General features: G+C 38.0%; 1 protein-coding gene across 1 annotated transcript in view; it reads right to left on the bottom strand.

Annotated features, from left to right (window-relative positions):
• LOC133800585 (pentatricopeptide repeat-containing protein At1g30610, chloroplastic) overlaps positions 1-11,680 on the bottom strand; it is a 38,513-nt gene extending 26,833 nt beyond the window's left edge. Inside the window, exons 1-5 of the mRNA XM_062238585.1 lie at positions 11,420-11,680; positions 10,174-11,301; positions 3,156-3,347; positions 2,173-2,254; positions 1,888-2,079 (exon numbers count right to left, since the gene is read on the bottom strand). Of these exons, the coding sequence (XP_062094569.1) occupies positions 1,888-2,079; positions 2,173-2,254; positions 3,156-3,347; positions 10,174-11,285 (1,578 nt within the window). The 5' untranslated portion in view covers positions 11,286-11,301; positions 11,420-11,680. The remainder of the gene's footprint in view (positions 1-1,887; positions 2,080-2,172; positions 2,255-3,155; positions 3,348-10,173; positions 11,302-11,419) is intronic.
• Positions 11,681-27,023: the final 15,343 nt, after the last annotated feature.

Genomic DNA, 27,023 nt, shown 5'->3' with positions numbered 1-27,023 from the left:
TCATTAAACTCAACTACATTTCTACAAGGAAGCAGATTGTCGATATCCTAACAAAGGCTCTACCTAGAACAACCTTTGAAGAATTCAATTCCAAGCTAAGATTGTATAACATATACAACTTAGCTTGAGGGAAAGTGTAGAAATATTAGAATTATTTTTTATTCATTTATTTGTTAGGATCCGATATTATTGTAAAGTTTATTTTTTTATTTATTCTTTCCTTGTATAGGTATTCTCAACTTTATTGTCCTAGATTATAGGATATTCTGTTCACAACAGAATAAGGAAACGAGCTTCTTTCCTTCTATATATAACAATAGGTTTGTAATTACTATAAAATACAATCAATAAGAATTATTCAGACATTCTTACAGTAATAAATAAAAGCAATTTAATAAATAATTTCAGAAAAACAAAATAAAAAAGTTAAAATTTAAATCAAATAAAATTATCATATCTTCTCTCATGTTCATCTCTCTCTCTCCCCTCTTTCTTTCTCCCAATAATTTTCATAGATCTTCATCTCTCTCTCTCCCTCCCGTGTTTATCTCTCTCCCCCCTCTTTCTTTCTCCCAACATTGCCGACAATTTGCACGGAGCAGAGCAGATCTCGTTGGAGGCGAGGGATCTTCATCATCTTCATCTAGGTCGTCGGAGATGAATCTCGTTGGCCATGGAAGCTCTCGTGCCCGGGCTCCATATCTGACGGGGATGGACTCATCAACCCAACCTCGCTGATCCTGTCGTTCGCCGATCTAACCGTGCGAAGAGCTTTTCTCCCCAGATCTGAGCCTCGCGACACCGTGACCTCTGTTCTAAGCCCCACCATGACCCACATCCGAGGAAGAGGAAGCCCCACTGCGACCCAGCCCCATCATCGTTTGAATACTACATCTGAGATGGAGGGAGGAAACCCCACCATGGCCGGAGAAGGAACAAAACTTAGAACAGAAAAAAAAAAAAAAAAAAAAAAAGGGCCTAGATCCGTGCGATAGAGCTTCAATTCTCAAGGTGGCTGGGACTTCCAATTTGATGGGAACAGACAGGGACGGATTGTCGACCATGGAAGCCAAAAGCCACTGTCATTTGGGTATTTTTGAGATTTTCTTTTGGTATTTTCAAATCTATTTCTTCAGATTAATAATTGTGGGTTTGTTTATTGTAATTTGTGATGATGATGAACAAATAAAGGAGAAACTGTGTCATTTTGTATGGATGATTTCTGGTTTTGATGGTGATGAAGAACAAGAGATTAAGATAAACAAAAAAAAGTTTAATTGATTTTGTATTTTTATTTAGGGTAGATATTGATTTTAAATTTGATTTTGTTCAAGTTTTAATTTTTTTTACATAAATGTTGCTTAAATCTTTATTTTTTTTATTTAATCGAGAAGTAGAATAAGAAGGAAGAAGGAAAAAATTGTTTAATTTAGTTTAGTTTAGATTTAGGGTTTCAATGATTTTAATTAGAGATGTTAATTTTTTATTATTTAAAATATTTTTTTAACTTATTTTTTATTTTAAAATATAATTTTCATCATTTATTTAATTTATTAATTAATAAAACTTGGGGTATTTTGGTTATATTTAAAAAAAAATAACCAAAATCTTGTCGATGGTACTCTTTTGTTTCATTTTGCAAAACGCAGGGTTTAAATTGTCATTTACAAAATACAAGATCCGGTCGGTAACTTTTGCAAAACACCGGGTCCAAATTGGTATTTACTCTTCTTTTAATAAATAGTTTATGAGGCTCTAACGTTATCCAAACAGGAGCCATTAAAATATTTCTAAACTGATTTAGATACCTATTCAAGGCACATAGATTGAAAATGAATGTAAGATATGTACTGAGTCTTAGAAGAATTAACATTAATTTTTACACACCGCATTGTAGACAACGATATCTGGTTCCACCCGTGGATCCCACTCACCAAGAGCCCCTGTTTTGAACTTCTTCTTGGGAGGAGAACGCATGGCATCAATGACATCAAAAAGTTCTTTCATGTGTCCCGCTTGTCCAAGAGTAACAGCAATAGAATGATAAGCAACTAAATCAGGATAAGAGGAAATTTGTTGCTGTAGCAAGAAAACAAAGAAGAAAAAGAGTTACAGATCTGTCAGCTTTTTCTTCTCCATTCTTAGTGCCAAAAACAAGCAAGAACATATTACCTGCATTGCGTTAAACACATTGAGCGCCTCCACAGGTCTCCTTACCTTTCCAAGAACATTAAGTGCAGTCGTGTATATAAATCTAGATTGTAAAATGATACTTGTCAAATAATAAATATAGAAAACAGTTTATAAAAAAAATGTGTATATAAAATATGATAACCATGATCATCTTCCATCATTCAGAGGCCATACAATCTAAACTACCACCCTCAGTAGATGTTACATCGTCCAGCCAATCTTAACATAGTTAGTTTAATAATTTATTTTTAAAAAAAAGGCCAGTAAGGTATTTTATTTGGCATAATCCTTACAACAGAATAGTAAAAGGTAGGTAAGTCATCTATGGAAAGACCATTTTACTCTCCCACTCTGATCAGAAAGTGCTTTTAATACTGTGTCAAGCAGCCTAGCATGAAATATGCTTTGGTTTGTGGTCAGCAAAATTTATTGTGCCTCTGGTTTGCATATGTTGTGAGAAAAGGCTTTGGCTGCTCTGTTTCTACTTGAGTGGCATAGTGGAGAAGTGTAACCCTCATGAAAAAAATCATAATGTTTATGATACAAATGATGGGCTGAAAAGAATGTTATAGGCACATTAGGAGGTTAACAGGAGGAATTTGAAATAGTTGACCCCCCAGCGTTTTGCTGCTTAGAACTAGGGACAATATCAGTGTTCAGTACAGGTCAAGTGTAGCATACATATCTTAGAGGTGGCAGACTCGTATATGGTTTTATCCTTTGAGGGTAGGAGATCCGTTTTGAAGGTAATCCCTTATCCATATAAAAATTCTTCTGGTTTAAGAAAAATGGGACTTTTATGAGGACAGAACATACTAAGAACCAAAGAATCAACTTCTAAAGAAGATGGCTTGCCAAATAATCTAACTGAATCTCCAATTTGTTTAGCATTTGTGAAATTTCCTATGTGCTACATTTCTAATTTGGTTTCAAGTTCATTAAATCAGAGAATAAGGAAATACCTTGTTTTATGAGATTTGAAGCGTTCACGGATTTGAAGCCACTCAATGACTTGTAGCACTCGTCTCCAATTTCCAAATTTTCCCAGGATCTGAATAACCCTTAAGATAGAATGATCTGTGAATCTAATTCTTGCACTACGCATCATCTTCGAAAACATCCATTCGGGCATGTCAACGTCTGCACCATTCAGCCTGATAAAATAAAGTACTAAAAATGAAGAGATCACGAAGATTAAGGAATTAAATCAAGACAAGAAGCTTGCCAACAGAGGTGTAAGACAATCATTTTATGGACAAAAACATTTTCAAGTAGTTCTAAGTGAAGAAATACCATATAAATTTCATCACATCCTTCTGAAACCATCTTTTTAGATGCAAAAGCTATTCACAAAAATTAACAAACCATGTCTTTCCTTCTGAGTGCCTATTGAATGGATTATCATTGATGCTTTTCCTAGGAATAGTAGTGTGGCTTTGAATGAACATAATAAGAACTAATGTTCTCTATAGAACACTTTAACAAATAAAGTAATATTAAAAAATAAATTAGAAAAATCTAAAAATGGCTGAAAGGATATGATACACTAAGATAGTATATCATGAAAATATAGAACAAGAATAAGGAATAAGGAAGAAAAATTTATTGAAATAACAAAGAACAATCCAGGATATTCGAGAGACCTGGATTCTCTCCAAGAGCTAGTGCTCAATTACACAAAATCAGACACGCCTAACTCTTCATTCTCATCCCTTTTTATTCCCCTGACTTACCCAAACACGTTTGACCCCAAACAAGTAACAAACCAAAACAGAAACAACAAAAATAGAAACAGCCAGCAAACCAGATTAAACCAAATCACTAAACTATCCTAAAGAATCTAATCCCCAAATCTAATCATTACTTGCGCTGCCTCCTAGCGTAGGTGTACTGTATAGGAGGTTTATCATTTACTCGCCGCCCAAACTTTCACCTTGTCCTCAAGGTGAAACTGAGGAAATTGTTGCAGCAAGTTGTTGTAGTTCTCCCAGGTTGCCTCAAATAATGGCAAGTCCTTCCACCGGATTCACACCTCCAGTTCTTTGTTCTGGCGAACACCCAACACTTCAGCTGGTTCCACCAGTAATTCTAGATCTGGACTGAGTTGTGGAGGAAGCAATGGTGAAGAGTGAGTGACCCCATGAGCCCGACGAAGTTGTGAAATGTGGAAGACGGGGTGAACTGCGGAAGTAGCAGGCAATTTCAACTTGTAGGCCACCTACCCAACACGAGCCAACACTTCAAATGGTCCATAAAAACAAGGAGAATGTTTCTCATTGCACCTAGCGGAAAGGGATTTCTGACGGTAACGTTTGAGCTTAACAAATACCCTTTCCCCAACCACAAACTGCTCATCTCTTCGCTTCTTATCCGCCGAGTCCTTCATTTTCTGCTGAGCACGAAGCAAATGCATAGCAAGATCGTCTAGCTACGCATCCCTTTCTTTCTTCCAACAACTCATCCACTGAAGAGACTGAAGTGGTTCCATGTTTATAGCGGATAAGGGTGGGAGGATCACGACCATACAAAATTTTAAATGGAGTGTGTTGGGATGCCGTATGAAAGGAAGTATTATACCAGTACTCTGCCCACAGCAGCCAGCGCCACCAAGAACGCACCTGTTCAAAAGCATAACATTGTAAGTACGTTTCCAAGCAACGATTCACAACTTCTGATTGCCCATCTGTTTGGGGATGATAGGCAGTGCTATGGTAGAGTTCCGTACCTTGTAACTTGAATAACTTTTGACAAAAGTGACTCATAAATACCTTGTCTCGATCTGAGATGATAGACAAAGGGATCCCATGAAAGCGTACTACTTCCTTCAAGAACAGTTCAGCCATTGTACGAGCAATGAAAGGATGTTTTAGCGAGAGAAAATGAGCGTACTTGCTGAACCTATCCACCACTACCAAAATTGTATCCATACCATGTGATCACGGCAGCCCCTCTATAAAATCCATAGTCAAAGCGTCCCAAACCAGCGAAGGCAAAGCTATAGGCTGTAGCAACCCAACAGGGGACAGATTCAAAGTCTTATTCTTTTGACAGATATCACACTCACGAACCCAGTCTGCCACTGATTTCTGCATCCCCACACAATAAAATTCAGCAAAGATTCTTTTGAAAGTCTTGTCCTCTCCTAAGTGGCCGCCAACCGGAGAATTGTGGTACACTCGTAAAATGGTGGAAATAAGAGAACATTCCTTCAACAACATCAACCGCCCTATATACAACAATCTGCCGTGGTCCAAAGAAAATCCAGTAGCTCGCTATCGTCCTTGCTGCAAATTAGAAGTAATTGTAGCCAAAAACGAGTCTTGTTGAAGCTCTTGTTGCAAAGCATCCCAATCAATGCCTTGAAAAAGAAGCAGATTGTTACATTTCGTTGGTGAGCTGACCCGCGAAAGTGCATCTGCAGCCCTATTACCAGCCCTTAGTTTGTACTGAATATCAAAATTGTAGCCCATGAGCTTCGCCATCCAACGTTGGTACTCTGAAGCGACAATTCGTTGTTCTAACAAAAACTTCAAACTTTGTTGATCCGTACGCACCTCAAAGCATCGTCCCAATAAATAAGGGCGCCATTTCTGGACAGCAAAGACAATTTCCATCAACTCCTCATAAATAGGCTTTAGCCGCGCTTGTTGACCCAAAACTTGACTGTAAAAAGCTATTGGACACTGACCTTGCATCAAAACAGCCCCCAACCCATACCCAAAAGCATCGGTTTCTACCACAAAAGGTTGGTTAAAATCTGGAAGTGCAAGTACCGGAACGTGGGTCATTGACCTTTTAAGAGCCTCAAATGCTCATGCCGTTGCCTCATTCCACCCAAACTTATCTTTCTTTAACTATTCCGTCAACGCCCACGCAATCTCACTGTACTCTTTAACGAACTTGCGGTAATATCCTGTGAGACCCAAAAAGCCTCACAAGGCCTTGATATTCTTAGGTTTAGGCCAATCTAACATGGCTTGCACCTTAGACTGGTCCACCGCGACCCCTTCCCTTGAAATAATATGGCCCAAGTAATCCAACTGTTCACGGGCAAAAGAACACTTCTTATGATTGGCATAGAGTTTGTGTCGAGAAAGTAGTTGTAGGACTGTGGATAAATGGCGAACATGGTCGTCGAGACTGCGACTATACACCAAAATATCTTGAAAAAAACTAAGACAAATTGACGAAGATAAGGGCGAAATACCTCGTTCATCAAAGACTGAAAAGTCGCTGGAGTATTGGTGAGGCCAAATGGCATCGCAAGAAATTCATAATGTTTGTCATGAGTGCGAAAAGTTATTTTATGCACGTCAGAAGATTGAACGCGGATTTGATGATAGCCAAATTTCAAATCAAGTTTCGAAAAGATTGTAGCTCTGTGAAGTTCATCCAACAGCTCATCAATGACAGGGATAGGGAATTTATCAGGGACTGTTGCACGATTCAAAGCCCTGTAGTCGACACAAAATTGCCAACTCCCGTCCTTTTTACGAACCAACAACACAGGGCTCGAGAAAGGACTGATACTGGGTTGTATAATACCAACTGCCAACATTTCATTCACTAATTGTTCAATTGCATCCTTCTGCACTTGAGGGTAAAGATAAGGTCGTACGCTAATCGGTGATGAGCCCTCTCGCAGGGTAATAGAGTGTTCTCAACCCCTCAATGGTGGTAGTTCCAATAACATCTCAAAAACAGCCTAAGCAACTTGCAAAACCATAGCGATGCCAGCAGGTATGTCTACATCCTTAGCCTCAGAAATTGAAGCAGCCCCAAGTTCAATAATCAACCCCTGATCTTCATGTTGGATTGTGCGCACCATGGTCTTGAGTGAAACTAGCGTCTTGTGCAGCGTTGGGTCACCTTGCAAACTTACTAATGTATTCCCAACTGTAAACTTTATAGAATGAGACTTCCAATTAACATGGGTGACTCCTAAAGTTTCTAACCACTGAATACCCAATATCATATCAATACTGCCCAATGCTAAAGGAAGAAAATCCTCAATTATTTCTACTCCCTGTAAAGTCACAGCCACTCCTTTGCAAATTCCTTAGGTTGTAGTAGCTTGTCCAATGCCCAACACAACCCCGTATGGTGTTGTCTCCGTAACCGGTAGCTGAAAGGTACGAATGAGGACAGTTGAGATGAAATTGTGGGTAACTCCACTGTCTATGAGGACTACTATCGGCTGAGTGCCCACCTGCCCAACCAATTTGAAAGATTTTGGTGTCGTAAGACCCACCACAGAATTAATAGAGACCTCCACCTCTTGATTCTCAAGCCCATCTGGCACTGAATTCTCATCGTCCAGAACAGGTTCACCTCTGTTTTCTTCAATCTCACCAGGAACATCATCTTGCAGCAAAATCACTTGCAACTCCCTTTTCTTGCAACGATGACCAAGAGAATACTTCTTGTCGCACTTGTAGCATAAGCCCTTGACTTGTTTGTTTTGTAATTCTGCCTCTGAAAGTCGACGAAAACCAAAATCCTCCTTAGCCGAGGTCGTACGTGGAGAAAATGACTTGTACGATTGCGATAAAGAAATCCCAAACGGCTGACCTAGATTGCATGAATACTTGGGACGTTGGGCCAGCAATTTTGTTTCCACTTTTTGGGCTAATTCATAGCTTGCTCAAGCCCATTGGGCCCTAAAAGAGTAACTTCATACCCTATGTCAGATTGCAGTCCATTAATAAAGGTGGATTCCAAAATCTATTATGAAACTCCCTCAAGCGATGATGCGAGCAATTCAAATTGTTTACGATATTCACGAATGGAGCCACTTTGTTTAAGAGCAAGAAACTCACAATACATTGAACCGGCGGGAAGAAGTCAGAATCGTCGTATCATCTGGGTCTTCAATTCGTTCCAAGACGTGAATGGTCTACGTCGATTCTCCCATTGAAACCAGATTAGCGCCTGCATGCTGAACTCAGAAGGTGAATCTGCTTTTCTTGACTTGGAAGTCTGGCTTGCATATCAGCAAGCCACTATTGCCAGTTCTCAGGGACTGGTGGAGGATTCTGGCCCTGCTCATCATCTCTAGCCTCGACCCTGATGCCGGCTAGTCGTATTGATCGCCTTGGACGCATAACTATCCAAGTTTATCTGCAATCAACGACTTGGCTGGTCAGGAAATGATAATAGGCTCATATTCGTTCCATGGTTCAACGCCAATATCCAGGCCACAAAGCACAATCATGATGCAAACAAGCATTTAAACAATTATTTACATACAGTAGCAATGTTAATAAGCACGCCCTAACATATTCACATAGCAGTCAAGGGCCAAGCCCTATTAGTATATCTCACGCTCTCTATTAATCATGCAGATAAAGCATTTATATTTCATTTAAACATTTAAGCATATAATCACGGCTGTCTTTAGCCTCTCGACATCTGTCATACGATGGAGAGAAAAATATCTCTCTGCCTTGAGAAGCCATCTGTCAGGATTATCACCGTCAAAGGATGAAAGCTCAATCCATCGTGGTCGAATATCCCATCTCGGGGTTGTCGGAGTCGTTCGCTGTCCACTGGAATCCCAATTGCTACCTTCAATCTCGACGAACTTATCCCCAGGTAGCATTCGTGTCGTTTCGGCAACCCCCGACACCTTCCTTGGAGTCAAAGACTGCTCGCGTCCGTCCACAAGTGTCTCTGGTTGATGGGCTTCTTGGTGTCGCATCAGCTAGTCCAGGCGACTGACCATTGTAGCCATCCCTTGTTCCAACCTAGGTAACACCTTCAGCTTTTATGTTACCGCTGCCATTTCCCCTTATACTGTGGCTATCAACTCCTCCACCGTTTACATACGAGTTTCGATCTTAGTAAGCACCATGAATTTGAATCACAGACGGCGCCACTTGATACACTAAGTATATCATGAAAACATAGAACAACAATAAGGAATAAGGGAGAACATTTTATTGAAATAACAAAGAACAATCCAGGCTATTCGAGACCTAGTTTCTCTCCAAGAGCTAGCGCTCAATTACACAAAATCAAACATGCCTAACTCTTCATTCTCATCCCTTTTTATTGCCCTGACTTACTCAAACACGTTTGACCCCAAACAAGAACAGCCAGCAAACTAGATTAAACCAAATCACTAAACTTTCCTAAAGAATCCAATCCCCAAATCTAATCATTAATTGTGCTGCCTCCTCGCATAGGTGTACCGTATAGGAGGTTTATCAGGATATTGTAATTTTGCAATCTCAATGTCTCTCATTTTTTGTGTAGAGATTTCTAAAGATTATGGTGATGCATTATTCAATGTTGAGGCGATTCCTAAGTCCTAGATACTTTACATGTACATATGTCTAGGACTCCCAATCAATGCATAGAATACACACAATAATTTCAACATTAGCCATTGTTGCATTTAGTACATGATTTTCATTTCCATAACTTACAAAAAATATAGCTCTCATTCGACCAAAAAGGTTGCTCTTTGGGCTTTTTTTTTTCCCTGAAAGAGAAGAGTAAGACCAAACCTTTTCTTTTAAAGAAATTAATAGCTACATTATAAAACATAAAATTTGAATAGAGAATCAGCAATCCTCCCTCTTATTGTAGGAAAAAACAAATAGCAGGCAATGGAAAACAAGGGAAAAAAGGAAACAAAAACAACAAAATCCAAAGTAATATCATAAGAATATAGAAAGAACCCGTCCAAACAACTATAAATGAATAAAATATCTTAATAACTTCCTCCTTATACCATTTAAAACCAAGTTCTTGAAATCTGTCTCCAAATTCTAAAATTACCTTTAGACCATTTTCGTATCAGAACTTCACTTTGTTAGCATACAATATGCTTTTGGATGCATCTTTTTTTTTAATTATTATTATTATTATTTTATTTTAAGCTGTTACTAGAAAGACATGCAAAGATACATCAGCTATCAAAAAACAGTTCAAATATTTACATTAAAAGGGTAAAGAAGGTTTGAACTTTCTTACGAATTTGCCAGCTTCTGAATCCTCTCCTCCATTACATTTCGTGGAAGTCGTGGAATTTCCATGATGTCACCAAATTCATCAAGATTCCTGAAGGCAGCTCTTTCCATATTCAAATTATTGTCATCAAAATTTTCACCGAAATCCATAGTTCTCTTAGTTTGTCTATCATGCCTTGGCACAATCCCCTTACTGTCATCTTGAACATAATTCCCCCCAACTTTCTCATGTAACTTGTTAAACCCAATGCCATTCTTCTCTCTCTCTCTGACATTACCCTTTGATTTATAATTCAATCTGTGATCACTGGTCCTCTTCTTATCCCACATCTGTGATGAATTTGCTTTGTCTTCATATCCCCTTCTCATGTCCATATTATTGTCATTAACTTGAGATGGGATTCGATTCCCAGTACTCTTATATCCCTCCCGATAAGTAACATTTCTCCCTAAGCGGTTCTCATCTAACTCCGCCTCTTCCCTACCAGTCTGATATTTTGGCCAATTTCTATCCATTGAATCCCTGCCATCTGACTTCCTTGTTTCCTTTCCAATCACATTGCCTTCTTTTCTGCCAATCCTGCTCTTGGGATCTGTTATATTTCTCCTTTTTCCATTTTTGTCTGTAAAAGAATCTCTACTGTTGAGTGACTCGTCTCTTTTAAAACCTTTCAAGTCCTTTTCTTGGTTCGAATGCTCTTCCAAATCCTCCAGTTTCACACCTTCTTCATTCCCATCAGATGAACCTGTTTCCCTCGACTTATCAATCAATTTTTGTTTTTGGAAACCATTAGATTGTCTCTTATCTCTAACAGTTTTAACAGACTCCATAACCTTCAAGTAGTCATTAAATGACGGCCTAAACTCAGCATCCTTTTCAAGAAGCGACACACCAATTAATTTGCCATTAGACTCTCCTTTAGACAAAGCTTTACAAATTGTTCCAAAGTTAAGCCTCCGATTATTCACGTTCAAATAAATTCCCAAACTGGGTCTCCAGCGAAGAGGGAACCCAGATGGAGAAAACGAATTCCGCCGAGAATTAAAACCAAAAGCCCCGATTCCTTCAAAACTAGAGATACCCAGTTGTCCATATGTCACAATCATTCCCACCATTTTCACAATTCACCACCTAAGTTCCAAAGAACATTCCCACAAACTCGCTCAAAAGAGCTTCTAGTTGAAGTAGCAGCGAACCAGCAAATACAAAACTAAGTGAAACAAATGCAATATAAGTTCAAACGACAGACCTGAAAGGCGCTTTAAACGACAAAACAAGACTCAAAGTCACTGGAAGTGTAACAAAGCTCACTGCCATTACAGGCCACCACTCGACCGCGGAAGTTTCAATTGGAGCTCAGTTGTGCTATTCATTGATAAGTATAAGCGAAAAGCGAAGGTAAAGAATGGTGGGTAAGACGAGGAACTGAATTTGTGGGTGCGGATAAAGAGGGATAAAGAGGGTGGAGAGTGAGGATGAAGCGGTGAAGAGAACAGATCAGAGTGAGTGCAAAAATAGTAAACTAAAATAAGACATGATATATCATTAGACATCCCAAATTACCAATATTTGATCTCATAAAATTTAAACTACTTTAACCTCAACCTATCTTTAAAATTTAAAATACAAGAGTTTAAATTCACGATGCTTAAAAGTTAAACTACTTGGCTTAAAATCTAAACCACGACCATATAAAATACAAATCATGATCATTTAAAATCTAAATCACGACTCTTTAAAATATAAATAACTAGTCTTTAAAATTTAAATCACGACTCTTTAAAATTTAAACTACGACTTTTTAAAATTTAAACCACAATGCTTAAAAGTTAAACCACTAGGCTTAAAATCTAAACCACGATCGTATAAAATATAAACCATGATCCTTAAAAATCTAAACCATGACTCTTTAAAATTTAAATCACTAATATTTAAAATTTAAACTACAAGACTTAAAATTTAAACCATGACTCTTTAAAATTTAAACTACGACTCTTTAAAATTTAAACACAATGCTTAAAATTTAAACAAAAATTGTAACGCCCTGGATAGCCAAGACCGTTATTCTGTGTGTTTATAAAGGTGCAAGACTTGCTAATCAAGTCATTTAATTTGAAAAGTGTCACTGAAACTACAGTTGAGCTAGGGTTAAAAGATTTTGGTCTCAAAAGCTTCGTTACTTATAAACAACATTTTTCCTTACATGGGATCCCAAAGTAGTAAAGTTAAAAATCAGTCTACAAAATTTAGAGATTAAAATACAGTTATTAGCCACTCTAAGGCAAAACAGACAAATGAGCCTTTCTCGTCCTATATCACTCCTCGGCCATGGCGGCCGAACAGCTGGTTATGTACATTCAGCCCCGCAGCCCTCCATCTAAGGATTGGTCCAACTTGCCTTTACCTGCACAACATAGCACCCGTGAGCTAAGGCCCAGCAAGAAAACACAATAGCAGAGCATAATCATTAAGCAAACAACCAGATAACCCACACAGTATAAACATTTACTCAACAGTCCAGACATTCATGTTGTTCAAGTATTCAGCATACCAAGTACATTATCTCATATTATCAATCAATTCACATATGAAAACTAGGGTTAGCGCCCTTAGGCCGCACCCTCTATTTATCCCACTGACTCCGGCCCGCTTAAACCAAGCTAAGTGAATATTAAGCTGTCCTCAGCTACCAGTGGCTGAGCCGCGCCCTGTGCACAAGTATTGTTTACGACACCCTTAGGTCGTTTATCACATGTCCCATGGCATAATACCATCTATAACATTATACAGATATAGGGAGCTCTTAGTCCCATCACAAACACATAACCGGGTGTAGTTTTCTTACCTTTAGATTTCGCTAGCTTTGTTCAATTTGATCCTCAAGCATGATCTCGTCTGAGCCCTAGCGTACACCTAGTCATAGCCATAGATCATAATCATCACTAAACCTCAAATCCAAAACCTAGCCTCGGGACCCATCCCGAGCCCTCGGGAAGCCCTAATTCCACCAAATGGGGTGGTGGAATCAAACCCCGAGCCCCCGGGCAAAAACCCTAAGAAATAACCCAAAAACCCCTTTCTGGAAATAGGGTAGCACTACAACGCTCTAAAGAGAGCGCTCTAGCGCTACAAACAGAGCCAAAAGGCTCTGGAACTTTTGGACCAAGCGCTGTAGCCCAGTGACTAGCGCTAGTCACAGCACAGCCCAACACAGCTTTTTCTCCTTTGAACTTTCCCGAGCCAAACCTTCTCAAAACTCAACTAAACTTCAAAACAAGCTTCCCAACATCCTCAACTCATCCCATAAGTCCCAACCACACAAAACTCAATCGCATTCACCCTAAATCAAGGAAATCACCATAGCTTAACCTAAAGCTCAGAAACTCAATAAGAACAACAACTGAAAACACATAATTCAAGTGACCAAGATCAGAGCTTCTTACCTTAAATAGAGAAGTTCCACCTTAGGCTATCCTTCACTCTTCCTTAGCTTTCACCCGTCAAAGCTTCAGCCTCAATTTCCCTAGAATTCCCACAGAATTTTGCTTAGAAAACCAATTCAACACCAATACCAAGAACTGAATGTTAACCTCAAAATTTTACCTCAATTGATGAGCAACCTCAGCTAGTTTCCCCAACCTGATCAAGACCCCAAGTACACAATCTCAGCCTAAAGCTCCTCTGGATTTTAGTCCCAAATTTCCAGAAGAAATTGATGAAGAAGTCCCAAACCGTTCATGAGAATTACCCTGCTTTTTCCCTTCTTTCCTTCTCCTTCTCTTCTTTCTTTTCTTTCTTCAGACTTCCTTCAAATTCTAGATATTCACTAAGGCATAAAGCTGACTTAACTCTTATCCCTTACAAGCCAAATGACCATAATACCCTCCCATAATTCCTAATCCTTTAAATCAACCTAGGGGCATTTTGATCATTTGTTCCCAATTCCCGCTAATTCCTTGAATGTTTCTAATATTTACCGCTTACTTCCCGACACCTAACTAATCACCAATTATATTCCTCAATATCAAGATAGACCCCAATATATTCTCTAAATTCCCAGAAATACCCTCAGGCTCGTCCCGAGTCGGGTATAAATCCCCGCCGTGACCTTTTTCGCTGAACCGCTCACTAGGATCGTCTCGAGTCACAGATTACAAATATATCCACATAATAATGTGGTCTCGACAATTTATCACAAATATATACAGTTATGCCCTCAACGGGCCAGAATTATGATTATGTCCTTCTAACCTAATCAGAGCCTACATGCATACTAATACACATAGCCATGCATCACAGATATTCAAATAATCATATAACATGCATTTAATAATTAAATCACATATAATCCAATTATGCCCTCTCGGCGCACTAATCAAGGCCCTTAAGCATTATTAGCAAATTTGGGTTGTTACAAAAACTCTTTAAAATTTAAACCACAAGGCTTAAAAGTTAAATCACACGATCAAAATCTAAATCGCGACCATATAAAATCTAAACCATGATCCTTTAAAATTTATACCACAGATCCTTAAAATTTAAACCCATAGTCTTTAAAATTTAAACTACAAGGCTTAAAATTTAAACCATAACTTTTTAAAATTTAAACCATAAGACTTAAAATTTAAATCACGACTCTTTAAAATTTAAACCACAAGGCTTAAAATTTAAACCACAAGGTTTAAAAGTTAAACCACGCAATTAAAATCTAAATCGCGACCATATAAAATATAAACCATGATCCTTTAAAATCTAAATCATGGCTCCTTAAAATCTAAATCACTAGTCTTTAAAAATTAAACTACAAGACTTAAAATATAAACCACAACTTTTTAAAATTTAAACCATAAGACTTAAAATTTAAATCACGACTCTTTAAAATTTAAAGTACAACGCTTAAAAGTTATACTACTAGGCTTAACAAAATAAAATGTATAGATTTTTAGCTATTAATTTAACTATTTATTTGTTGTGTTTATGTGTTATTAAATATTATTCAAAGCTATTAGTTAATAGTAAAAAGAGTTGGATATGATGGTTATGTGGCTTCTTATGTTATGCTAAGGGGCAAAGCTATTAGTTAATAGTAAAAAGAGTTGGATATGATGGTTATGTGGCTTCTTATGTTATCCTAAGGGGCATGTGTGGCATCTACAATTGATACAAAGTTTTTTATAGCAAGCCTGGACACTTGTGTAGAGAAAAGATATAATGGGACATTCATTATAAATCTGGGTATAAAAGTAACATGATTAATAAATGGGTAAAAATTAAAATGGTTATCTAAAAGTGGGCACCTAGTGTAATTTCTTCATGATATGGCTGCCTTCACCTGGACTTAGTCCATTTAATTAGGAGCCTTTTTTCAAAAATACCTATTTTTTTTAGATGAAATTACAAGTTTTATGACTTTTTTTAAGAAAATTTACAAAAATATTGGTTTTTTTTTTCATTAAAAAAACTTATTTTATGGCTTTTTTTTAGAACTTTCAAGTTTATGTGTTTATTTTTTCATATTTTTGTACAAAAATTAGTTTATGTCATAGTTTTACTCTTAATTAAGGTTATTCTAATTAAAATGATGTTTTTGTAATTTCCTTATTTATTTATAAATTGTTTCAATTATTTTCTTATATCATTTTATCTATTTTTTAATATTATTTAACACTTTACTTTTCAACCCACATAACTATACTTTTCATATTCTTCTTCTTCTTTAACCGTTTGTATTCTTCTTTTTCTTATTTTTATTTTTTGTATTCTGTAGAAAATAAAAAAAGAACAAAAAAAAAAGCATAACTTTTAGCATTTTTTTCTCAATGTTTTAGCATTTAGTTTATTGCATTAGTATAATTTTTTTCCCATGATCTTTGCTTGATTTTTTTTAATTCTTAGAAATGGTTAAAAATGGCGGGAATATTGTCCTTCTAAGTCCACTAATGACCCTAGTCCTTCATTAAATTTGTGTCGTTCTCCTTAGAGTCCTGGGGAGGATTAAAGTGCCTGCGACCTCTGACCAATGAAGATACTAACATTTAGGTATTTTAGTATTTTAGTTTCTTGATTTCAATATTGTTTTTGTCTATTTTTTTTAGTATGGTGTTTAGTTTATTTTTTGTTAATGATTTTTTATAGGTGAGAGATACAATCTTGAGTAACCAGTTACTTTATTTTATTTTGTATTTTTTTGTTTGTTTGTTTAGATACTTTGTTAGTATTCTTACTTTCCATGTGTTGTTAATTGTTAAGATAACTAGTTACTTTGATAGAATACTGCTCATTATGTTAAGTAACTAATTTCCTTTTGATGTTTATTGCTTTTCTATTTTTTGGTTTGAGGTATTTGCATATCTTTTCTACTTAGCTTATCAGTGCTCAAAAATGTCAATTTATTATTTTTAAAGTGTATAATAAATTAAGTTTTAATTAATATTTTCATGAATTTATTGTAATATATTTTATAATTGAAAAAATATTAATTTTAATTTAATTTATGTTTAATTTTCAGAAAATAAATTGTATTTGGACATTAATAAAAAGAGAACAAAGAAATAGTTAAATCTGAAAAGGAAAATGAAGGAAATGACATTTTTGAGGAATTTTGCCCAGTCTTCAAGGCCCAAAACCGAAGGTCCAAACCCAGCAATTTGCCTCTGCCAGTTGTCCGAAAGCCTTCTTCAGCCTTGACCCGGTTCCTTGACCCGTGCCCCATCCAACAGCCCTTGACCCGACCCGGTTCGGCACCCCTCCAAGCCCAGCGCAGCTGAAGCCCCACGAAGGCCCATTTCCTCAGCAGCCCAATCTGCCCATCTGCCTTCTCCTCTCCCAGCCAGCACCTACGTGGCGCGCTCCCATTGGCTGGGAGTGGGTCAAAGTCTCCTTTGCTACCAGCCACTTTCATGGGTATTGGGCCTTGCAAAATTGCCATTTTGAGCTTTAAAGCTCATCTTTTTTGGTGCTTTAGAAAAAGGGCACATTGACCATATACCAAAATAACTAGGTTAATATTTATAATAAGATTTGATTTTTCAAAATCATATTTTATTATTAATATTTCAGATTTATTTTGTAAACCTCAAATTGTTGTTTAATTTATTTTTAGTCATTTTCTCCCTCTATAAATAGGGACTCTTCTTTCACATTTACCATGTATTTTTTAGGTAGCCAAACTCTACCAAATTTTAGTCTCATTTCTCATATTTTCTCTCTAGAATTTCACGAGAATGTCTAGCATAATAGGCTAACCTTCTTAGGAAGGTTAGGATGATCCTATATGCACTATGACTTTGTTTGGTATTTTTGATTCACCATGTGCTTAAAGTTTATATATTTGAGTGATTTATTTTTTTTCACCTCTATTTCTTCATCTTGTTATCTATATTTATGTTTACTAATAGTATATAGATTTTGTCAAGCACTTTCTATGTATTATCAAATTAGTGAAAATAATATAGATAACATATTTATCATTTTCTCCATCTCATTCATATATATTTACTTTTGCTAAATCTATATAGAATTAGTCATGCTCTTTCTACGTATTTTTTAAATAGTAAAAGTAATATTTGTGTTAGGTTTTATGTCCAATCTTTTATTGCATTATTGCCAATGGTATAATGTCATTTTTAGATTTCTCATAAGATTTATCTCATCCTTCCATGATAAAGAATAATAATCACTTGAATACATTTTTGTAAAATATATTTGTGCATCAATGTTAAATCTTCCAAATGAATAGTTGGGATGTGAACTATCCATTTGTGTAATTTTGTGAATCTAAGATCCAAATAAATAAGTATGCATATTGGTGACTCTTGATCCTTCCTACTTGTTACCTATTGTTACATCACACTTTAATCTATCTTTACTTCTAATATTTAAATCTTAAAAACAACAAAAATATCACTTGTTCTATTTTCTTCATATTATTTATCTCTAACATTTATTTATTGATTAACTTGTTTCTTTACCTCCTTGTTGAATCGACCGCCCATCTATACTACGACTACCGCTAAATGGAAGTCACGTTTGGGCGTTAAACATTAGCTTTGGTGCATAATTCTATTTCTATATGGCTGCACATGAGGCCGGTTTTCGGGTTTTCAAATTCAGGTTTTACAGGTTTTAGACGTGTAAAATCCGCTTCGAACCCGACCAATTATTTTTCAGATTTTAGCCATTTCGAGTTTCAAGTTTCGGGTGTGGTCGGGTTGGGTGCATACAGGTTCGGGTGTGATTGGCCTATATTTCGGGTTTGGGCCTGGTGTGCACTTTGATTCCAATTTCTTCAAAAATATCATTTTTTTTACTTTTTTTTAAAAAACTTTTCTAGTGTATTTTTACAAAAAAAAAAGTAATTGACATTTGATTCAAGAGCCAAATTGTAGAAATGTGTTTGGTTAAAAAAATGGTTTTATTTCATACCAAAATTATAAAATATAATTTTAAAACTAATTATAGAAACTTGAAACTTCATAAAATCTCTTCCCTAATCCTGACCATCCAACATTCCAATGTTCAAAATACAAACATAAAAGTCATAAAGTCTAAAATACAAACATAAAAAATCATAAAGTCCAATGTCCAAAATACAAACATAAAAAGCCATAAAGTCCAAAATACAAACATAATGTCAGTTCGTACTACAAATTATAAAAACTTCATAAAGTCTTTTTCTTCCCTAATGTCTGTAACGACCCAAAATCACTAATATGGCTTAAGGGCCTTGATTAGTGTGCCGGGAGGACATAATTGATTTATGTGTGAATTTATTTATTTAAATGCATAATTGTTTGATTAAGCATGCTTGTATGATTATATGAATATAAATGTGATTAAATGTTATACTTGTGAGAACCACATTATTATGTGGGTAAATCTGCAAAGCACGACTAGAGGCGATCCTAGGGCTAGATAGCGGGGGAAAAGTCACAACGGGGATTAACAGTTGACTTTGGATAAGTCAAGGGTATTTCAGGTATCGAGTTATGAGAATAAATATATGGAGATATATTTAAGGTTAGGAAGTCTAGGCAAGAATATTGGGGGATTTTACCATTTGGCCTCGGGGACGTTTCCGACACCCCGAGCCTTGGGATTAACTTAACAAATAAGACAAACTTAAGGAAACCTGTAGAAAGAAATAAACTGACTTTATTTCTCAGCTTACTCACTTCTCTCTCAAGGAAACTAGGTGAAAACCATAAGGAAAAAAAACAGGGAATTTCTGGGATTTCAAGCTGGGAATTTCTGAGAATTGAGGTGGGGATTTGAAGCTAAGTTCAGAGTTTATCCAGTAGATGATTAACCAAGGTGTTGATGCCATTTTTCGTCAACTTAAAATGTAGAGCACGTAAACAGTAAAAACTATGGCAAGAATAACACAATAAAACAATGAGAGTTTTTTACGTGGTTCAGCAGTTAACTCTGCCTAGTCCACAAGTCTTTTTTATTAGAACTTAGGAAATTTCTGGAAATTCTTTAGGGATGAATTCTCCAGAGATTCTCTCAAGATCACAAAATTTCGGTCCTTTACAAAGGTACATGACCTCTCTATTTATAGAGGAGATCTCAGAATACAATCCCACACGTTTCGGGAAGTTAATCTGTTCATTAATAAATTTAATGACTTTAAAGTTTGTAACTCCTATATACAAGGAAACATCCCCTGAAGACCAGGGGACGTATAACCGACCAGTTAATATCCCTTTATTGTAGGAAAGTTACAACAATAAATATCTCTTGAATGCATGGACTGCGTCTCCTCAGGTGACCTATTAAGCCGTTCGAGATCAGCAATCAGCATCATGCTAGTCTAGGTCTCTGAGTAAATTACGAGTTGCATTACTTTCCCCAAGACTAGCTCAGAGTGGGTAAATATCACCGAGGCCGCCTTATTTCGAGCTCACACCCATGCCAAGCTCGGACCACTTGATCCGAGGCCACCTGACAATGGACATACTCCGATGTTCTGTCTTTCGAGCTTATAAGGACTTCGAGGCTACCTATCTTCGAGGTTGCCACCTGCTTTGAAGATTTGGCATCTAGATTACGAACATGTATTTTAGCTATTGCGAGCTCACACCTGATGAATCCAGCTTTCGAGGTCACAACCGCAAGTCTCGAAATCTGGGTGTAACATTTTGCCCCCTCAAAAGCATTAGTTCGAATCCTATGAGAAGGAAACTTTTGAACTACTTTCTTTAGGAACCGCATCGTCACACATACTCGAGTATGGACACGCGTCAGTTGAGTATTGCTTATTCAAGGTACTTGAGTACCTTGGAAACCTGCCCACGATATCTCACCTGCCACCTTTACAGTACCATCATGTCACTTATCCCCGACCGTCGGATTTGGCATGGAATCTGGGCAATGGTCTAGATTGGTTTGACTTTCAACATCTCCATGGACCTATAAATAAGCTTCCAGTCGTCTTCTTCATTTTTCCCTTACATTCAAAAAAATTTTTAGAGAGAAAATATCAGAGCCATTCTTGTCCGATTCTTGCATGTTCTCCAAGCCGAGAAGGCAAAACACGATTGGACTTTTTGAATCGGTGAGATCGTACTTGCAACCGCTCGTTCAGTCATCCATTTCTCTGTTCCCACCGATTACATTGTGTAAGTATCTGATCTTGGCTTTATATATTTTTTCCTCTTTTACGTGTGTTTCTGCCTCCATTGCATCTTAGTCACTGAAACTGTGTTGGTTCATTCTTTAGTTTAATGCATTAGGATGCTTTGATCAATAGATATTAGGTTTAGGTTTCCACATTACTGGTTCTAAATCCAGTTCATATGTAGGAAGACCCAAATATGGTCTTTTTTTCTGAGTTTATAAATTTCTGAGGACCTATCTTGCACACCAAGATATCAGGTACAAAATCTGGGTTTTAAAGAATGCACGATTCTAAAAAATATCACCTTTTTAATAACCGCCATCTTTTTTCCCTGATATTTCAGGATTTCCCACAACATGTCCACCTTCTTTCCTTTCGGTGGAAAACACGCTCTGAGATTGGCCTCATCCTTTGGAATGAGCTTGCCTTGTAGCCTCGATCATTCGAGCTTAGGGATTATTTCTCATTATTTCTTGCTCGCTTGGCCCTCACCCTTTTGCTTTCTTGTTAGATGCCGCAGAATTCGGGAAAGTGGTGGGGGTCAAAGCTCGCGATTCCTTATTCACCAGTAGCTCCAAGTCCGGAGTCTCCTTTTACTCGGAACCAGCATTTAATTCGGGAGCACGAACTGAGGCGTGAGCAAGAGGACACTCGAGATCACTTCCGACGTCAGATAGATGAGGTCGAAGAAGGGAAAAGGAAAAGACTAAAGGTCGCCCTTCACCCAGATCCTGACACTGTGCCTAGACCGATTCCCCTCGACCTAAGCTTAGAGTGACATTTGCCTTCAAACCAGGTGACCTGTAGTTTTCACTGATGGGGGAACCCTCCACTTTGTAGCCGAGGAGGGAATTCTTTGAGGCCGAACACTACTGGAGCTCGGTCACGTCGCTGGGACAGATATATGATATTCTGGCCCTTCACGGCTTAGGGCTGTCGGGCTCGCTTAGGTGCTGAGCTCCGACTGCCCACGAGCGGAGCTGCCGTGCTCCGAGGGATGGAAACCCTGACAGCAGGCTGAGGTATGCGGCTTGAAGCCAGGAGCATATGAAGGCAGGAGCTATCCTTCCGTTGAAGTCCTTCTTTAAAGGCTTCTTGGACTATGTTGGGCTGGCTCCCTTCCAACTCAATACAACCTCTTATAGGGTTCTGTCGGCCCTAAGGTTGTGTAATGACCCAACTACTCTAGACTTTTAGACCATTAACGAAAACTATACATACTAATCCTTAATAAAACTTACAAGTGAAAATACCATAACTTTATTAAGAAACTTGTAAAAATAAGAGTTAAACTTACATAAAATCTCCAGTAGGATATGGGATCCCATTGTTTTAAAAACAAAACAAAACATAATTTAAAATAAAAAAAAAGATTACATAACAAGTGCGGAAAAATACATGTAAAAACCATAAAAACAAAACTACATCCTCGAATCGTAACGCTCGGCTCTTGAATCCATTCGACCTCAATACACATTCTCCAAGCTTCCAAGAACCTTTCCCGCCACTAAGACTATTTTCCTGCACATATAAACAAAAAGGAATGAGCCTAATGCCCAGCAAGGAAAATCTAACACATAGTTCATATACATAAATTTCATAAGAGACATAAAAACATAACATAACACTTATATCATACACATACTATAATGGCCATTATTACTTGGGGTCCCATAGACTAAACAAGTCATATGCCCATTAGATTAGTGGGGTCCTACTAGCTAAGTAGGTCATATGCCCATAATCCATTTGGGGCTTGTTAGTCATATGGGTCATATGCCCAAGCCTACAAACATACATAACATATTTCATAACATAAAAACATAAGATAACATATAAAAAGCATATAACATATAAATTCTATACTATTTTCCTTACCAAAATTACCGGGATATGAGAACAGTTTGGGACCTTGGAACACTCCTAAAAGTCATTTATGAAAGGGTGAGTCTATTGAAGAAAAGAGATGAAAGAGATGAAGGAACTATACTATTAAAATATACTTACCAAAACCTTGTGCTCAAGAACTTAGATTTCCTAACCAAAATAAGAATAAGGTTAGAAGGCTGAGTAGAAGACTATGAGAAAGAAAATAATATAATACCATTGAACTAGGGTGTGGAAATACCTTGAAGACTTGTAAGACCAATCTAAACCTTGAACCGAAATGCTATAAAACCTTACTTCCCAAGTGTTTGATAAGCTTATGATGATCAAGCTTATGATTCCCAACCCAAGTGTTTACACTCTCACACTCACCTAGCAACTTGCAGCCTCTGAACTTAGAGTAAAAGATGAATAATGGCTGGGTACTAGGTCCTATTTATAGAGTTTAGGAATGAAAAGATCTTCATTTAACTTGAATAAAAATAATGGCTTTTTAAGTGAAAATAATTTGAATTATCGTTCAGCAGAGGCTGAAGACTCGTTCAGAAAGATGCTGGACTTATCAAGAGGTTGAAGGGTTGAATGGAAAATGATTTCAAAAACTTTCAAATTATGCTGAGAGGGGCGATATATCGCCCCCTGTAGGCGATATATCGCCTGGGCCAGTATGCCCGAGGCAGTCGTGCATCGTTTTGTGTTTTTCGTATCTTCGTGCTGCGATATATCGCCCCCTATAGCTGCGATATATCGGCATACGTTGATTATTTAAACACGAAATTACACATTTTTAGCTTAATTTAAAATGAGTAAACAGCCTTGACTAAGCCCTCTAATGTTTTCAAAGCTGCTGACTGACCTTAGGGTATTCAAATTTTAACTTAATAAATTAAATCCTCAAAATACTTAACATGTGCTTAAAATCCTATTGGTTCTTATCTAAACCTTATAGTATAATAAATATTATCCTCAATATCAGTCATATTATTCAAACCTTAGGTTAAAATTAATATTCTTAAACTATAGGTTAAACTTATAAAATCTATATGTACTACTACGAGTGTCCAAGTAAATCCCGGTCTGAACCAAAAATCCACAGTCATAAAGATCATACTATTATTACTATAAGTCTACTATCTAACTAGCTAAGTAAAGTTCTTGGACTCTACAGGTTGCTTTACCACGAGCTGAAGTGGGAAGGGCCTTCGCTTGTAGAGATCTTATATCTCTTTTGTTTGAAAAGTAATCCCTCCAAAGCTCAGGGAGGAGATGGCTTCTACTACCTCTCGAGCTATCCCAAGGAGAAGAAGATGTTCAAGGATCTTCCTAACCATCCTCCTGACTTCAAGAAGGCCTTCTTCTGGACAGATGGCCTAGCCCCGTCTCGATACTACTCATTCAGACGAATTCGTAAGTACCTCAACCTCCTTCTTTTCTGTGCTCGAACTTTGTTTTTAGGCCCGTACTTAGTTGAAATGCATTTGATTTTCCAGCCAACTATCATCGCCCTGCTCCCACTGATGAGATGAAGGAGCATAGAGAGACTTTGCTCCAGCTCCCTTATGGCAGGAGATCCCTCTCTTATCTCCTGCACGAAGACGAGCTCCGAGCATGTGGGCTCTTAGGGGAAGATCAGTCTACATCGGATTGGTCCAATAAGAAATACACCCGATGGGAGCTCGTCCCTTTACCAACCGAAAACCTCCCCCCGAGAAGAGATGCGAGGCCCCCATCTCTAGCCCGCCATAGGAGTCCACAATCGGGGAATGAGGCCAACGACGAGGCCTCGAGCTCGGGCTCCGATGAGCAAGGTACAGCCATCCTTAGCTTGAATATGTGGTGTCCTTCACTGCTAAAACATAAACCTGATAGGTTAGTATTGTGTGAGGATGATAGGAACCATTTCTATGTATGGTCTTGGGTAGACGATAAGGTTCATAGGTTTGATAGCTGGCTCGGGAAATACGACACCATGTATAGCTTGAATGAGGTGTGGGATGGAGTAGCCGTTTAGTATGGAACTAATGACTATAGGGACCTTTCGAGATTGACTTCCACCTATAGGGAAGGTACTCCCCCAGCCTCCTCTAAAGATAGAGGGATTTCTTGGTCGCCGAGCACGAGCTCGGGGGAGAGTTCCAGTTAGGTTTTTCTTTACTTGTTCTTTATTCTTTGTCTGTTAACGCCATGCTAAATCTTAATTGCAATTGTGTAGTTGCCATGGATTCCGACCTTGATGCCGTGCTCGCTAGTGGCGAGGGGGCTCAAAAAAGTAAGCGCCCGAGAGGCTCACGGAGGTCGGACCGACCCTCCAAAGTCCTCAAGCGCACTGAGAAGACTCAACCAGCTCCGACTATTGTGAGCACAGCTGAGGACCCGACTGCCCAGGTCAACGCATTCATCTCGGCCACTTCTTTCGTGCTTCCCCCGGTCACAGTCCACCCAGTACTCGGCCTACCCCCAAAGAAGCCCTCAACTTCCAAGTCACATATGCTGTCGATTCGACCTCATGTTGATGAGTTCGCGATTGACAATGCTGCTGGTGCCCACGAGGCTATACTCGGTTCGGATATCCTGTCTTGGGTGGGTCAGAGCCTTGGTGGTTTTGATGCTGAGCATTAGGAGTTTTTGAATAAAGCTCAGGACTGCAATACTCTTTATGATAAGAGTATTGAGCTTATTGCCGCGGTAACTTTTCACAACTTACTTTTAATTGTTTATGTGCCTTATCATATGTTCTAATTCAATCTCTTTGTGTGCCAGGCTCTTGTTGTCTCAGCTCAGCTTAATTATAAGCTGACCAACGAGGTGCACTTGAGCATGTCTTTAGCTCAAGAGTTGAAGGATCTTCAGCTTAAGATGGCTGATGAGCTCAAGGCTGCGAAGACAGAGGTCGAGGCCAAGACAACCGAGCTTGAAAAGGTGAATGCTCGGCTTGTGGAGCTGGAGAAGGCCAATGCCAACCTTGAGGAAGAGAAGGCCGCCACTTTTGAGATAATAGAGAATGAAAAGGCTCATCTCCTCACTGAGTTTAAAGAGAAGAAGGACAAGGCGGTTGATTTAGCCATGTATAGGATCTGGGCCAGCAACACCGACCTCGACACCAGCTTCCTAGGCTCTTTCGAGGCAGGATTTGTGGCCAAATGGCATGCTCGGCTTGAAGCGGAGGAGGCTGCTCGGGAGGCTCAGAAGGGTAGTCATGCTATTCGTCCTGGAGAGTCTAGTGCTGCTGATGCTGAGAAGGCTAAGGAGACTGCTCCTTCATAAATCTTTCCTCGGGGCTGCGTCCCTTTATTTTTGTAATTGTTTTAATTTATGCCCATAGGGCTGATACAATTTCTCTTTCTTTTTGACTTTCTTTTAATATATATGCTTTACATTTCTCGGTTTGAAATGTTTTGCACATTTTATATTAACGAGTCGTATATGCTTGTTTAATCACACAAACATAGTTTGGATTTAAGCTCGAGGTTCAATGCATTCATGCACAGTTTGCTCGAATTATCCGCTTCCGATCTCGTTATTTGTCAAGGTCGGATATTACTTTAACCATGCACCCGAAAGTACTTGTATGGTGTGTAATGCAAACGGTTTAGTTATATCTTACTTTTTAGTTACTTTTTCTCATCCTCGGTTATCTCTCCGAGGTTATGAGGTCGAAACTATTGTTTTGTAAGATACTTTAGCCTCGGTCTTGGCTTATCCAAAGTGGGTTATGCTCCAACTTACTACCGATTAGTTTTGGCTGGTTTGTTTTAAACCTATTAAGGTTGTGTTAGGTTTGTACTCCATACACTTGCATTTTAGTCTAGTTTGGTTATGTCCAAACACTTGTATGTTTTTTTATGTTTGATAGCTTGGTTACATCCAAACTATCTTAGCTCGTGCATTTGGTTATATCCAAACACTTGTACGTTTTTTTTATGTTTGATAGCTTGGTTACATCCAAACTATCTTAGCTCACGCATTTGGTTATATCCAAACACTTGCATGTATTTCGTATATGTTATTTTATTTTTCAAGCTGATGGTATATATACCAATAATGCCCCTTTAAGAGAGATTGCAAAAAAAAAAAAAAACATAGCATATTAAATGAAATAAATCTTTATTTGACAAAATCCAAAAATAGACAAAACAGTACAGACAAACAAGCATGGTTACAGGCAACACCCTTCCTATACTATTGATAGTAAGGTCGTAGGTGTTCGCCATTCCATGCTCACGGTACTAGACTTCCATCCAATCTCGCCAACTTGTAAACACTGGGTCGGATGGCTGGCTCTATCTGGTATGGTCCTTCCTAATTTGGCCCGAGCACGCCAGCTGCTGGATCTCGCGTTGCCAAG

The sequence above is a fragment of the Humulus lupulus genome, chromosome 9 (genome assembly GCF_963169125.1).
Source record: "Humulus lupulus chromosome 9, drHumLupu1.1, whole genome shotgun sequence".
In the NCBI taxonomy this organism is placed as follows: Eukaryota; Viridiplantae; Streptophyta; class Magnoliopsida; order Rosales; family Cannabaceae; genus Humulus; species Humulus lupulus.
The sequence above is the reverse complement of the archived record's forward strand: the minus strand, read 5'-3'. Positions and strand labels throughout refer to the sequence as shown.